This window comes from Podarcis muralis, chromosome 16 (genome assembly GCF_964188315.1).
Source record: "Podarcis muralis chromosome 16, rPodMur119.hap1.1, whole genome shotgun sequence".
Lineage (NCBI taxonomy): Eukaryota > Metazoa > Chordata > Lepidosauria > Squamata > Lacertidae > Podarcis > Podarcis muralis.
The window spans coordinates 14,743,952-14,755,911 of record NC_135670.1 but is presented as its reverse complement, the minus strand read 5'-3'; the positions used below and the strand labels follow the sequence as shown (position 1 = coordinate 14,755,911).

The 11,960-nt window shown below is 50.2% G+C and overlaps 1 protein-coding gene across 1 annotated transcript; it reads left to right on the top strand.

Annotated features, from left to right (window-relative positions):
- The first annotated feature begins 3,183 nt into the window (after window positions 1-3,183).
- LOC114587059 (uncharacterized) lies at window positions 3,184-10,767 on the top strand. The gene is made up of 6 exons (XM_028710974.2): window positions 3,184-5,033; window positions 5,878-5,906; window positions 6,215-6,343; window positions 6,585-6,651; window positions 7,403-7,510; window positions 8,276-10,767. The coding sequence occupies exons 1-6, from the start codon at window positions 3,546-3,548 to the stop codon at window positions 9,263-9,265; spliced, it is 2,811 nt and encodes a 936-aa protein (XP_028566807.2). The 5' UTR covers window positions 3,184-3,545; the 3' UTR covers window positions 9,266-10,767.
- The last annotated feature ends 1,193 nt before the right edge of the window (window positions 10,768-11,960 follow it).

Below are 11,960 nucleotides of genomic sequence, written 5' to 3'. Positions count from 1 at the left end.
TTGATGTGTCCATAATAAATGACTTTTAAATCATGATAAATGCATGCCTCGCCAACTACTGCTGCAAGAGGCAAGCAGGGCAAGTTTCCTTAATGTGCCACATCTGCTGGCAGGATCCAAAGAATCAAGCCACTAGCTCCACACAGCAGAGAAGAGCCTCTGGGCTTGTTAGAGCGCTAGAGTAATAACAGCGGAGGAACGTATGAGCAGCAAAATCTCTGGCTAAGACCTCACTTTGGCTAAGAGCTTCCTCGGAGGGTGAAGAAAGTCGTTCTCTCTGTGTCTCCACAAGATTGAGAGCCCTTGCCTGCTTTTAGAGAGAAAGAAGACGTGAAATGGAGCCACAGAGTTAAACTTCCCTGGAAATCTCAGTTTTCAATGAAAAGACAATGCCAGAAGTTGGAGAGATGGCGGAATGCATTTCCAGTCTGGCTTAGAGCAGCTTCAGCATAGCCTTTCCTTGTTGTGAGCAAACTAGAGAAGACCTGTGCAAACGGTCTTGAGCAGATGCTCTACGACTGAACCATGGTCCTTCCATAGGAGGTGGAGTGAGTAGGATTAGGCTTGACTTTCTAAAACACCTGCCTACCAGCAGCTCAGCAGCTGGACACTACAACCATCCTGGATGCCAATTCTGCCCTGTTTCCGTTACTGCATTGTTCTGTCTTGCGATCAAAGGAGAATCTTATTTGGCTGCCGTTCCATTCATGTATTGGAGAGCAAAGCAACTGCAGCCTGCCAGCTGATGACGTGAGAAAGTGTGCGTATCTTTAGGCTACGTAGAATTTAACTTGACCTTTTAGGCTAGTTGCCTACACATGTGAGTAAAAGGGGACCTGATATATCTTAACAAGCTTGAAAGGGGAGACCCAAAGCTTCTCAGCTGCTTGCTCTGAATCAGTTTTTAGTGGCTGTTATCAAATGCTACCTGTAAGTGTCCTTAAAGTGGATTTGTAAGAAGGAAGCACTTTGTTTCAGCACCAACAGGTGTGGGGAAACTCTGGCCCTCCAGATGTTGGACTCTGGATTTTATTGGCTCTGGTCAGTGTGACCAGAGGTCAGGAATTATGAGAGTTGTAGTCCAGCAAGCTTTGCGGACGGGAGGGTGGGTACCAGTTTCATACCATTGCTCTATGAAACTCAGAATCGTAGTGTTGGAAGGGATCCTAAAATCCACCCCCCTGCAATGCAGGATTGAACCTGCAACCTTGGCATTATCAGCACCACACTCTAACCAACTGATCTATCTAAAGAGTCTTAATCAATTGGTTCAATCCACATATGTTTGCATATAAGTAGTTTGTGCCCTCCCCCCCAAAAAAGTAAACACCAGAGCATACTCAGCATCTCCTGGTCAGGCTGGAGAAGATCTCTATCTGAGATACTGGAGAGCAGCTACCTATAAATGCTTCCCCGTTGTCCCACCAAAAGATACAGAAGGGATGGATCAAGATCCTGGCATCTACATAGGGTGGGCTTTGCTGTTGACTAAGTTGTGAGAAGCATTTTTGTGAAACGTCTAAAATTGCCAAATAGGACCTGAGAGAGCTTCCTCTCCTGGATGTTGGATTTGTCATAGTAATTGATAAATCCTGCAAACGATGCTGTTTCAATGCATGGAGTAGTTAGGGGAAGGGGGGAGCTCTGGCGATTGGGTGCTGCTGTACAGATTACAGTAATTTCTCTTTGGCTTTAACCTGCTCTGCGTCTTTGCTACCCATTGAGTTCCTGCCAGTCACAGAGGAGCAACCACATAGCAAGGCCACGTGTGACCTTGCCAGTGTCACTGCTCGAGGGCAGAGGAGCCGCACTATCGATCTTTGCTTATTGCTGGCTACAAGAGGCGGGGGGAGCTCCTGCTTGGCTTAAAGCTTTCCGAGTTGCCTCCAGGGGGTTATTGCAGGAGGCAGTCTTAACCCTCGGAGAAGATCTGAAAGTCATGCTGATGGCAAATGTCTCAACCAAGACTGCAGAAAGTTTGCTCTGTAAATGTCTACGGGTGATACATAAATGTGGCATCAAATAACTCCAACATTTAATTACGGGATTGTACTCCCTCCTCACATGTCACAATGCATCAATATTGTATTAATACAGTAGCTTAGAGGCTAGGAAAAGCGCTCTCGGGTATACACATATTTATGTACTGGTACTTTTGTATGATGTATGGAAGTGAGAGCTGGACCATAAAGAAGGCTGATCGCCGAAGAATTGATGCTTTTGAATTATGGTGCTGGAGAAGACTCTTGAGAGTCCCATGGACTGCAAGAAGATCAAACGCATCCATTCTTAAGGAAATCAGCCCTGAGTGCTCACTGGAAGGACAGATCGCGAAGCTGAGGCTCCAGTACTTTGGCCACCTCATGAGAAGAGAAGACTCCCTGGAGAAGACACTGATGCTGGGAAAGATGGAGGGCACAAGGAGAAGGGGGCGACAGAGGACGAGATGGTTGGATAGTGTTTTCGAGGTTACCAGCATGAGTTTGACCAAACTGCGGGAGGTAGTGGAGGACAGAGGTGCCTGGCCTGCTCTGGTCCATGGGGTCACGAAGAGTCGGACACGACTAAATGACTAAACAACAACAACAACTTTTGGGTGCTTCGTTGGTTTGGCTGAGTCTAGATCGTTCCTCCTGCAGTCTCTCACATGTACCATCATCCCCTCTCACAACAATAGTGTGCAGGAATGGGTGCCACTGGTTGCTTTAAAAAAAAAATGGTCACTGTTGATTTTCTGTGTCTAAATGGCCAGTCTGTGTGCTGGTGTGTGCTGTTACAGGCTAAGCCTTGTGCAAACTCCTTAGATACAGAAACCTGGCGCAGTGGTTTCACAGCAGCTGAACATCCTTGTTGCTTATCCTTGCCTATGATGAGCTGGACTTAAGGCATTGGCTCCAAAATCTATTCCTCTATTCCGCATTGACCAAAGATGACACACAGAAGCAGAGATTAGTAAAACAAGACCATAAGGTTATTTAAAGTCGTAATGTTGGGGTGGCATATGGGGCCCAGGATCCTGCTGTGGGGCAGCCAGAGTGCTGGCCAATGTCTCGTTCTCCCAGGCCAGTGGATAGGAACTGGAAGTAGTTACCATAGCTGGCCAACAGAGAAAGGCCACTCCAGCATGTGCATTTCTGGTGGTCCCTGTACCCACCCAAGGCCCCTTATACCCTCCAATATTTCTCAAAGGCAAAGTGGGACATTCTGGGATCAAATCAGAAACAGGGACAGCTTCTGTAAATCTGGGACTGTCCCTGGAAAATAGGGACATTTGGAAGGTCTGTCTTATGTGGTAGGTAATAATCTTGTTTAGCTATGATTCCATGAATCTATGAGCAGGGCGGGAGAGGGGTGAGGCAAAGCATATGTCACAACAGCTCGGCCTGCTTCTCTCCGCTTGATGAGATGCTCCAGTGCCCATCATATTGACATTTCCCACTTCTGCTCCACTGAGCCAGGCGGGGTGGTTAAATAATCGAGTCAGGCAGGGAGAAACTTGGCAGTCGGTGCAACAGAGTGAGCCCAGCGGAGCCCAGTTTTCCAGGATGAGCGCCTCAGCCATCCGCCGAAAGTCCTACAAGAGAGCCCAAGAGGAAGCCGGGCTGTTCTCCCCCGTCCACTGGGAGGGCGACAAGGGCAGCAACGGAGACGTTCCAGCTGGGAAGCTGCAGGTCATGGAAAAGTTCTTCACACCTGTCCGGCAGACCAAGGAGAACAAGGGGGCCTCCTCCTCTTCCTCCACCGACTTGGGGCTCAGGGACTGCAGCAGCTGCCACCATCAGTGGGCCGAGAGCCGAAGCGGCCACTTCTCCACGCTCTCGTCATCCTCAGCCTCTTCCACCTCGGCCTCCTCCTCAGCCTCTAGCTCGGCCTCGTGGTCCTCTGAAGCCAGCCTGGACAAAGAGGCCTTCTTGCTGACCAGCTCTCGCTACCACCCCCAGCACTCGCAGTCCTGCGTGGACCTTTCGGGAGAGGCCAGGGCCTTCCGCCGCGGTCGGGAGGAAGAAATGGCGGAGTTCGAGGAGGAGGAAGCTCCCGGCTCCTTCAGCCGCTTGAGGAAAGGACAGAGCAAGAGTGCCGACCGGCTGGGCAACCGCCACGGCCTGCAGTCGCAGCCTGGCCAACCCGACGGAGTGGACAGACACCTCTACAAGGCCGCCAGCCTGGAGCGCAGCCTCGCCTTCAGCGAGCAGGCGGAAATCCTGGCCCCGCGGCAGCCCCACTACGCCGGGGCTCCGGCGCCGAGCAAAGGCATCTTGAAAAACGGGGCAGTGGCCGGTGGCGACTGGCTGCGGAAGGCCAAGTCCATTGAGACCATCACTGTGCGGTCCATAGGGAAGGAGCCTCTGTCTGCCCCCGGGCCTGCTAGGCCTCTCCAGAGGGAGAAGCAACCCCCAAACAGCTTGGATCTGAGTACCCCCAAAAAGCCCCCCATCACAGAAAGGATGAAGCTGGTGGAGGAGAAGCTCCGCTTCTCAGAGTTCCTGAACGAGATCACCCAGCAGGTGATGAGCCCCTCCAGCCTCAGTTCGCTGGGCTGGAAACCCCCAGAGCCCTCCCTGGCCAGCAAGGCCCCCAGCACCGACGGGTCAGACTCGAAAGGCTCCAGCAGCAAAGGCAGCTCCCCTGGGTCCTTGCTGGAGATGGCTGAGGCGAAAGCAGAGGCAGCGGCGAGGAGGAGGACGGGGCAGGCCGAGGCCAAGGTGGACGCCCTTCCCAGCCCCCACAGCCGACCCCAAGCCAACCTGGCCTTTGGCAGGGCCACAGATGAGGCCAGTACCAGTCCAGAATTGGCGCCCTTTGCTCACTTGCCAGCTAAGCTGGGGAGTTTGCCTAAGCTGCCAGGAGAGGCAGCCAAGCGGCCAAAGAAGCCCAGCGAAGCCAAAGGTGGACACGGGCAGGAGGCCAAGAGGCTGGAACAGCCCCTCAAGAAAGCAGAGAAGGGCCTTCCTGCCGGAGGGACAGCCGAGAAAGCCAACCCCCTGGACGAGCATGAGGGTGTAGCCGCGAAGAAGAGGATGCACAACAGCAAGGTATGGGGGCCTGGCAGGGGCCTGTGGGGTTTCCTCCTCGGAGTGCCTTTCCCTGCCAACCTGCTGCCCCACACCATTAACAAAACCCAGGTGATCCGCCAAAGGCTCACACCTTCTAGGCGGCCCATTCAATCTCAATGATGGAAAAGCACTCTGTACATATTCATAAACAGTCAGGCCACAGGGTCTGTTAACCTGAGGTCGAGCCGCAGAATTTAGGAGGGATTTGAACTTGTATTTCCTGTGCATTTTCAAAGGCCACACACTATGTTTTTCATTTGGCTAACTAGAGAGAACAGACCTTTAACGGCACATGGCCTTACCAGGCTATGTTCTGACACCTTTTCAAAAACCGATGGGGAGGCCGCACTTGGAATATGGTGCCCAGTTCCAGGCATCGCATCCCAAAATGAATACTTGGGAAGGTGCAGAAATGGGTGGCTAAAATGATTAGGGGGCTTCAGGAACATCCATTTGTGAAAGGCTAATTTTGGGGGGAAGTGAGGAAGAGAAGACTAATGGTGGGGGGAACATGATAGAGACTTTAAAAATCATAAAGGTCTCTACAATATCCTTTTTGATGTGAAGCAATCGGTATTCCACATCTAGCTGCATTGGATAACCACTCTATCACGTTGGCTCATGGGTCCCAGATTGGGAAGATGCAATCCTATTTCTCCTCCAATGCATGGGGAAATGTTTCTGGAGTTGGGGACACTGACTCATCTGGTAGGTGTGTGTGTTTAAACCTTTTGTCACAATCTTAAGTGCTTGTACCTTCGCTTTAAAGAATAATTTAAAATAAGAGCATGGAGATGAATTTTCTCCTTTTTTTAATCTCCAGGAGCTGCTGGCAGAGGCAGAACAACCTGTGTGAGTATGCAAATCAGCAGTTGGTTGATCCAGGGTCTTCCTTCAGGGATCATCTTCCAGCACCTATCCCCTCCCTTCATGGGGCAGCAGTAGCAAAGCAGGGAGCCAGTGGTAAAAGTTGTACCTGCTTTCCAGTTGCCCTGACTCCTGCACCCTCTCTTGCTGCTGCTGCTGCTGCCGCTGCTTGCTTAATACACTGCAGCTACAGGTATCAAACTGCCTACCACCTGCAGAGATTTTGATCCTCTGCTGCTGTTCGCTAGAATTGCTTCTCCATCTCATATACACACTCCCTACTGTCATTACAGGCCCTCACAGGAGCAGGAGCCAGCATCCCCAGCGCAGAAGGAGGAAGCAGATGCCAAACCCAGAACGGCTCAGCGAGACCTGCAGAAAACCTGGGACGAACTGGACGCTCTAAAAGAAAAATTTAGCAGGTGACTCGTCAAAAGCACAGCGGTCAGGGCTCATCCTGTATTCAGGATTTGTGAGAGAGCTTTTTTCAGGCCAACCTGCATGTGGCGGGGAGGAGTTTGCTCTCAAAGCCTTTGGGGGAGGAGCAAAAGATGCTTCAATTGGATTCATGCAACCAATAGATATATTAATATATAGAGTAATTTTGTGCAGGGACTTTGGCTCAGAGTTTTTGCTGTCGTGACTGTATTTCCTTCCTTTCAGGCTTCAGGAAGACTATTCCAACACACGGCTCACTAACCAGCTGCTGGAAGACAGACTTCAGATTATTGTAAGGGAAACGTAAAAAAAACGAATGAATAAATTTGGCTCTCGCCATTATATTATACATACTGGCAAAAAGCAAAAATACATCGCCACTGGGAACTGTACCGCTGTGCTATGTCAAAACATGCATGAAGTTCTCAAGATGAGGCTTCCTTTTTTAGCAGCCACATGTCCAGCTGTTAGTGAGAAAAAGATTCTCACCACCCTGCCTCTTTAGAGTAGCAGCTCCTAAAAGTATGGGAGATGAATTATATGGTCACACTAATTGATCTTGTTGGAAGAAGAGAAGGAATATAATTATTTATTTGGAAAGAGGAGCTTTTTTTCGTCTTATTCTGGAACCATTAAGTTCAGAGCACAACCCAGTGCCCTATGAATAAGGTTGTAAAATGAGAAGACAACATTGAGACCCACTGAAAAAGATGCACAGCAAGACTCACTTAGGCCCATTTATCTTTGTGGGTCTATTCTAGATGAATCCACCCCAAGATGTTTAAATACATAGCTGTTTTTGCTTTTTTATTATTACATGTTATTCCCTCTGCATCCCTGTCTCCCTTACAGTAACTGGCTCCCAGGCTTGTTGCAAGAAACATACTTAAATTACTTATTTAATTAAGTTACACTTTGCAGCACCAATTAGAGTGTATTCTATTTGTATTATTATGTCTTGCTGCTCTCTCTCTCTCTCTCTCTCTCTCTCTCTGGCCTCCTTTGCTGACTTGCCTCCCCGCCCCATGCTTTCCTCACAACAGGCTCAGAGCATGGCTGAAGAAAAGCAAACTTTGAACCAGCGGATCAATGAGTTGCTGGAGAGGCTGATCAGTGCCCAAAACACGATTTGCACCTTGGAGAAAATTAACGTGAGTACTTTGATCAACGTACTTTTTTGGGGGGGAGGGGGGGAGGAGAGAAAGGTATAACAACAGAATAATGGAGGAGGACTTGAATCATGGGAGGTCCAATTTCCTCTGCCCCACTACTCTAGCGGGGGAAATTCAGAGTGCGAGACCATTCCCAACAAAAGGCTCTTGAAATTCCACTTCCAAGACCTCTAAACCCAGCACCCCCCCCCCCCAGCTTAGGTTGATCTCACTTATCCATCAAGAGGTTTCTCCTACAGCCCTCTTGCTCCTCTCTTGAAACCCCCTTAGATCTAGTCCTGCCCTTTCTCTTGGGCAGCAGAGAAGAGAAGCAGCCTTTTCTCACTGCTGTATGTGATGGTGCTGCTGGCAAGAGCCCTTCCAATATTTGCCATTGCGATTGTTACCCCTTCTCTTATCCAGTTCCTTCAACTTTTCCTGTTTATCCAGGCACCTCACACGCCTGTGAAATCGCATATGATTGAAACCCATTGAAAACCCCCGCAAACAAACCACTCCATCCCCGTCCCACCCTTTTAGTGATATTTCAGTGACTTCAGGATTCAGCGTGATGCGTTTATACATGGTTCCACACCTCTTGAATGTGCATAAACTGCTCTCCTCTGAATCTGTTCCACTTTACAGTGCCAAACATATTTATAGCATATCCTCATACATCCCATACAGGACCTGCTGGGATTTTTTTGGGAGGGAAGGCCATTACCTAAATGGTCCGAATGGTCTTTGCTGTCTCTCCACTCACAGATCTCAGGGCTGCTGGCAAAGCCCAGCCTGGAAAAGCAGCGGCGCAGTGGGAAGGACGAGTCTCCCTCCGACAGCCTCTGCTCTCTGCACATTCTGGATGTCGCGCCCCCTCCTGCTTTCATGGATGGCGCCTCTGAGACGCAAACCACCCCCAACCAGTCCGACTCGGCCACCGAAACCAGCAAGCTGGGCTGCAGCTCCGAATCGGACACAGCAGCCGGGCCTAGCGAGGAGAGGAGCCTCCTGCTGAAGTACGAAGCGGCCCTGGTGGCGCCGTCCCCAGAAGGGCCAAAGAGACACAGCAAGAGCCACAGCCGGGCCACAGCCTACATCCCCTGGAAGCAGAAGTCCACCACGTTCTCAACGCAAGACACGAATTCGACAGAAAGCGAGTGCAGCGGGGAGGAGGAAGCAGCCCCGCTTTGCCCTCTCCCAGCCCCACGCTTCCTATACTTGAGGCAGGAGGCCCTGGTGGCCCCGCCAGGGCCCAGCAGCCATTTCCCAGCCTTGCCCACACTGCAGCCAGAGGTCTTTGAAGCAGCCCACCTGCCGTCCCCCACCAACCTGCCGCCCAGTGGGAAGCTTGAGGAGATGGTGCCAGAAATGAGCAGCTCTGAGAGCTCTGAGGATGGCGAGGTCTCCTGGAGCCCTGGCTTGGTGGAGAAGACATCAGGAGGACCCCACCTGGATTACCAGTCGGCCCAAAAAATGCTTGACGGCTTGCTGCAGAAGAGCCGCCGGGGGAATGAACCACCCAAGGTGGCCAGGTTGGAAGGCTTCCGCTTAGCTGGTGCCACAGAGGGGAACGGAGCAGGCCGGGGCCTCCCTCACTACCACCACCAGCAGCAGCACCAGCAACACAGGATCCGTTACTACCAAGAGTTCCCGAGTCCTGAGGAGGGAAAGAGCTATCCATGCCCCCTGGGCACCAAGGGGGCAGTGGTGGGGCCAGAGGGCAGCGATGCTGCGCAAGATTCTACATCCCTCTGAGGTGGGACGAAAGGAAGCCGCTCCCTTAGCCATGCCATACTTCCCACCCCCTGCAATCCATGGGACTGTCTTCCCTTCCTCAGTGGTGAAGAAAAAGCACTCTGCACGTGACTCAGATGAACTTTTTCCTTTAGGCTTATCTTCCTATGAATCAGGGCCTGAACCAGGTCCTGAGCTAAGCCCCTGGACCCCATGGGAACCTTGACCAGCTCCTTTCCCACCTCTCCTCCAGGTGTGACTTTTGGTTGTAATTCAATCCCCGTTTTGCTTTAAAAAGCAGCAGCAGCAGCAGCTAGGTTATACTAAATCTCTGTCTTGTAGTTTGGAAAGTTTATTTTAGTGAAGAGGAAATCTGATGATGTGCTTCTTCTTTCGTAACAAATGGGGCGCAACTTTATTTACAGCGTGAAGTACGTCAGACACATGAGAAGCAGTCACCTAAAGGACAATTCACTATTTGCATTCAGAAGTGTGTGTTGTTGTTGTTTAAAATTAATTCCCATAAGGCAGAACTTTCCAAACTTTTCATGTTGGTGACACTCTTTTTAGACATGCATCATTTCGCGACACAGTAATTCAGTTTTACAATGGTACCTCGGGTAACGAACTTAATTCATTCCAGAGGTCTGTTCTTAACCTGACACCGTTCTTAACCTCATGGGGCTTCCCACTGCCGCCACACCACCGACGTGAAATTTCCATTCTCATCCTGGGGCAAAGTTCTCAACCCGAGGTACTACTTCCGGGTTAGCGGAGTTTGTAACCCAAAGTGTTTGTAACTGAGGTACCACTGTACTAGCAAACTGAAGGTTAAATGAACGTATTCACATGACACATCTACATACTGCAGCCAAAATGCTAATGTGTCACTACACACAGTTTAGAAAGCTCTGCTGTAAGGGCTTAGTATGGCAAAGAATGATCTAATTTTCTAACCAGGCTTTTACCTGTAAGCATTGTATCAGGCCAGCACTGTTCTTGTGGGTTTTCGTTGGGTGGTTGTTAGCTTTTGAAGACTGTGAACTAGAAAATGTATATGCAACTAGAATTCTAAACAGGTCATATGGGTTTACCACTCATCTTCAACATTCTCCCACCTCCTTGATCAAAAGAAGGATGGCTCAAAATAATGCCATATTGGGGAAGGTACAATTTGGGATAACAGGATTTAAACTAAAATACAAAGAATGCTTGAACACAGTAGAAAATAGGGCAATTTTACAACCAGTGAGGAAGCACAGTGACAGCTTAATTTTAATTTTCTATAGTGGAAATCCTGGTGGAGTATTTTTTATTTTCATCCCTCAGATGTGCACAGAACTGGCAAACTATGTAACGAAAAACAATATTGGGCAGCAATCTGATAAGCATGTGTGGAGCGTGTGTTTCTTTTCTGCTATGCTTCTCGTAAATATACATAATTGTTTGGAAAGGAAATCTGACGTTAATGTTAATGTAAATAAATTTATCAACACAAGCATATTAAAATTAAATCAAAATCAGTTAAAGGCTGGGTTTTTAATTAATATACTGGAGAGAGAGAGAGAGAGAGAAAGAAATATATGACTTCTGAGCATAATGTCATGTTTTATTGTTTATTCAGAGAACCAGCAAGCCTTCACGGATGCTAGAAGCCAGAGGATGCCACTCATATCCCTAAGCACAGCAAACTTTGTCCACAGGCATAAGCTACACAAGCGTAGTGGAGCCTCCACATCCAGAGGCTTTCTACCTCTCAGTAAACGAGCTGTTCCTCACCTGGTTCTTCCCCTGCCCTCCAAGAATAGGGTAGAGGCGGTGAAGAAGGACGTCGGTGTCTCCCATCCCTCTTCCCACCTCATTCTCCGGGAACAGAGTTGTCTCACCCGAGCCCTCCTCGAGTCCTCTCTTCCCACTCGGGGCGTTACGGCGTCCCCGAGGGCACCCACTGAGATCTCCCGAGCAGGGGCGCTCGAGGTGTAATAAGAAACAGACGCCGATTCTGCCTTAAAAATAAAAATATCCCACTCCCCTGTCTCACTCAGTGGAGGTGGTGGGGTAGACTGCTGACTGCAGCACATGGGGGCTGCCTCTGGGCAGATGCAGCGTGCTTATATGGAGCTGGAGACTTAAGAGCGCAGCGTCCGCCCGCTCCTGAAGTCCTGCCATCGCCTGCAGGCAGACTGCGCTGAGCCATGGAGGCTCCAAGCAGCCCTTCCAAAAGAGAGACTCTGGGAGATGGAGGGGGTGGCCGGTTTGGAGTGTGCTGCTTAGGAGATTCCCCCGTTGGTGTGTGTGTGGCGCCCTCTGCACATGCTCTACGGTCTACGGTACCTAAGGAACTGGAGCTCCGCGACGGCGCCCTCTTGCAGCTGCTCCTCCGGGAGCGCTGCCCTCTTGAGAAAGGCGCTGCGGGATAAGGTCGGGCGGAAATGCGCCATCTTGAAGCTGCAGCGGGCGCCGCCACCGAGGGCACTCAAGACGCCATCTTGCGAGAGGCACCAGAGGCGGAAGTGAATCTTCACAACTAGAAAGGCTGCTCCTGTGTGCAGTCTTCTGGGTGCAGTCCTGGCGAAGTCAACAGAAAGAGCACTTTCCCAAGAGTACTCTTTAGCCTGGCCAGGAATGGGGGAGAGATTTGAATCAGTTTGCAGACCAGCCTCACCCATGAGCTGTGCTTTTTTTCAGGAGGTCCTTAAGGGCACCTCTTTTCTGT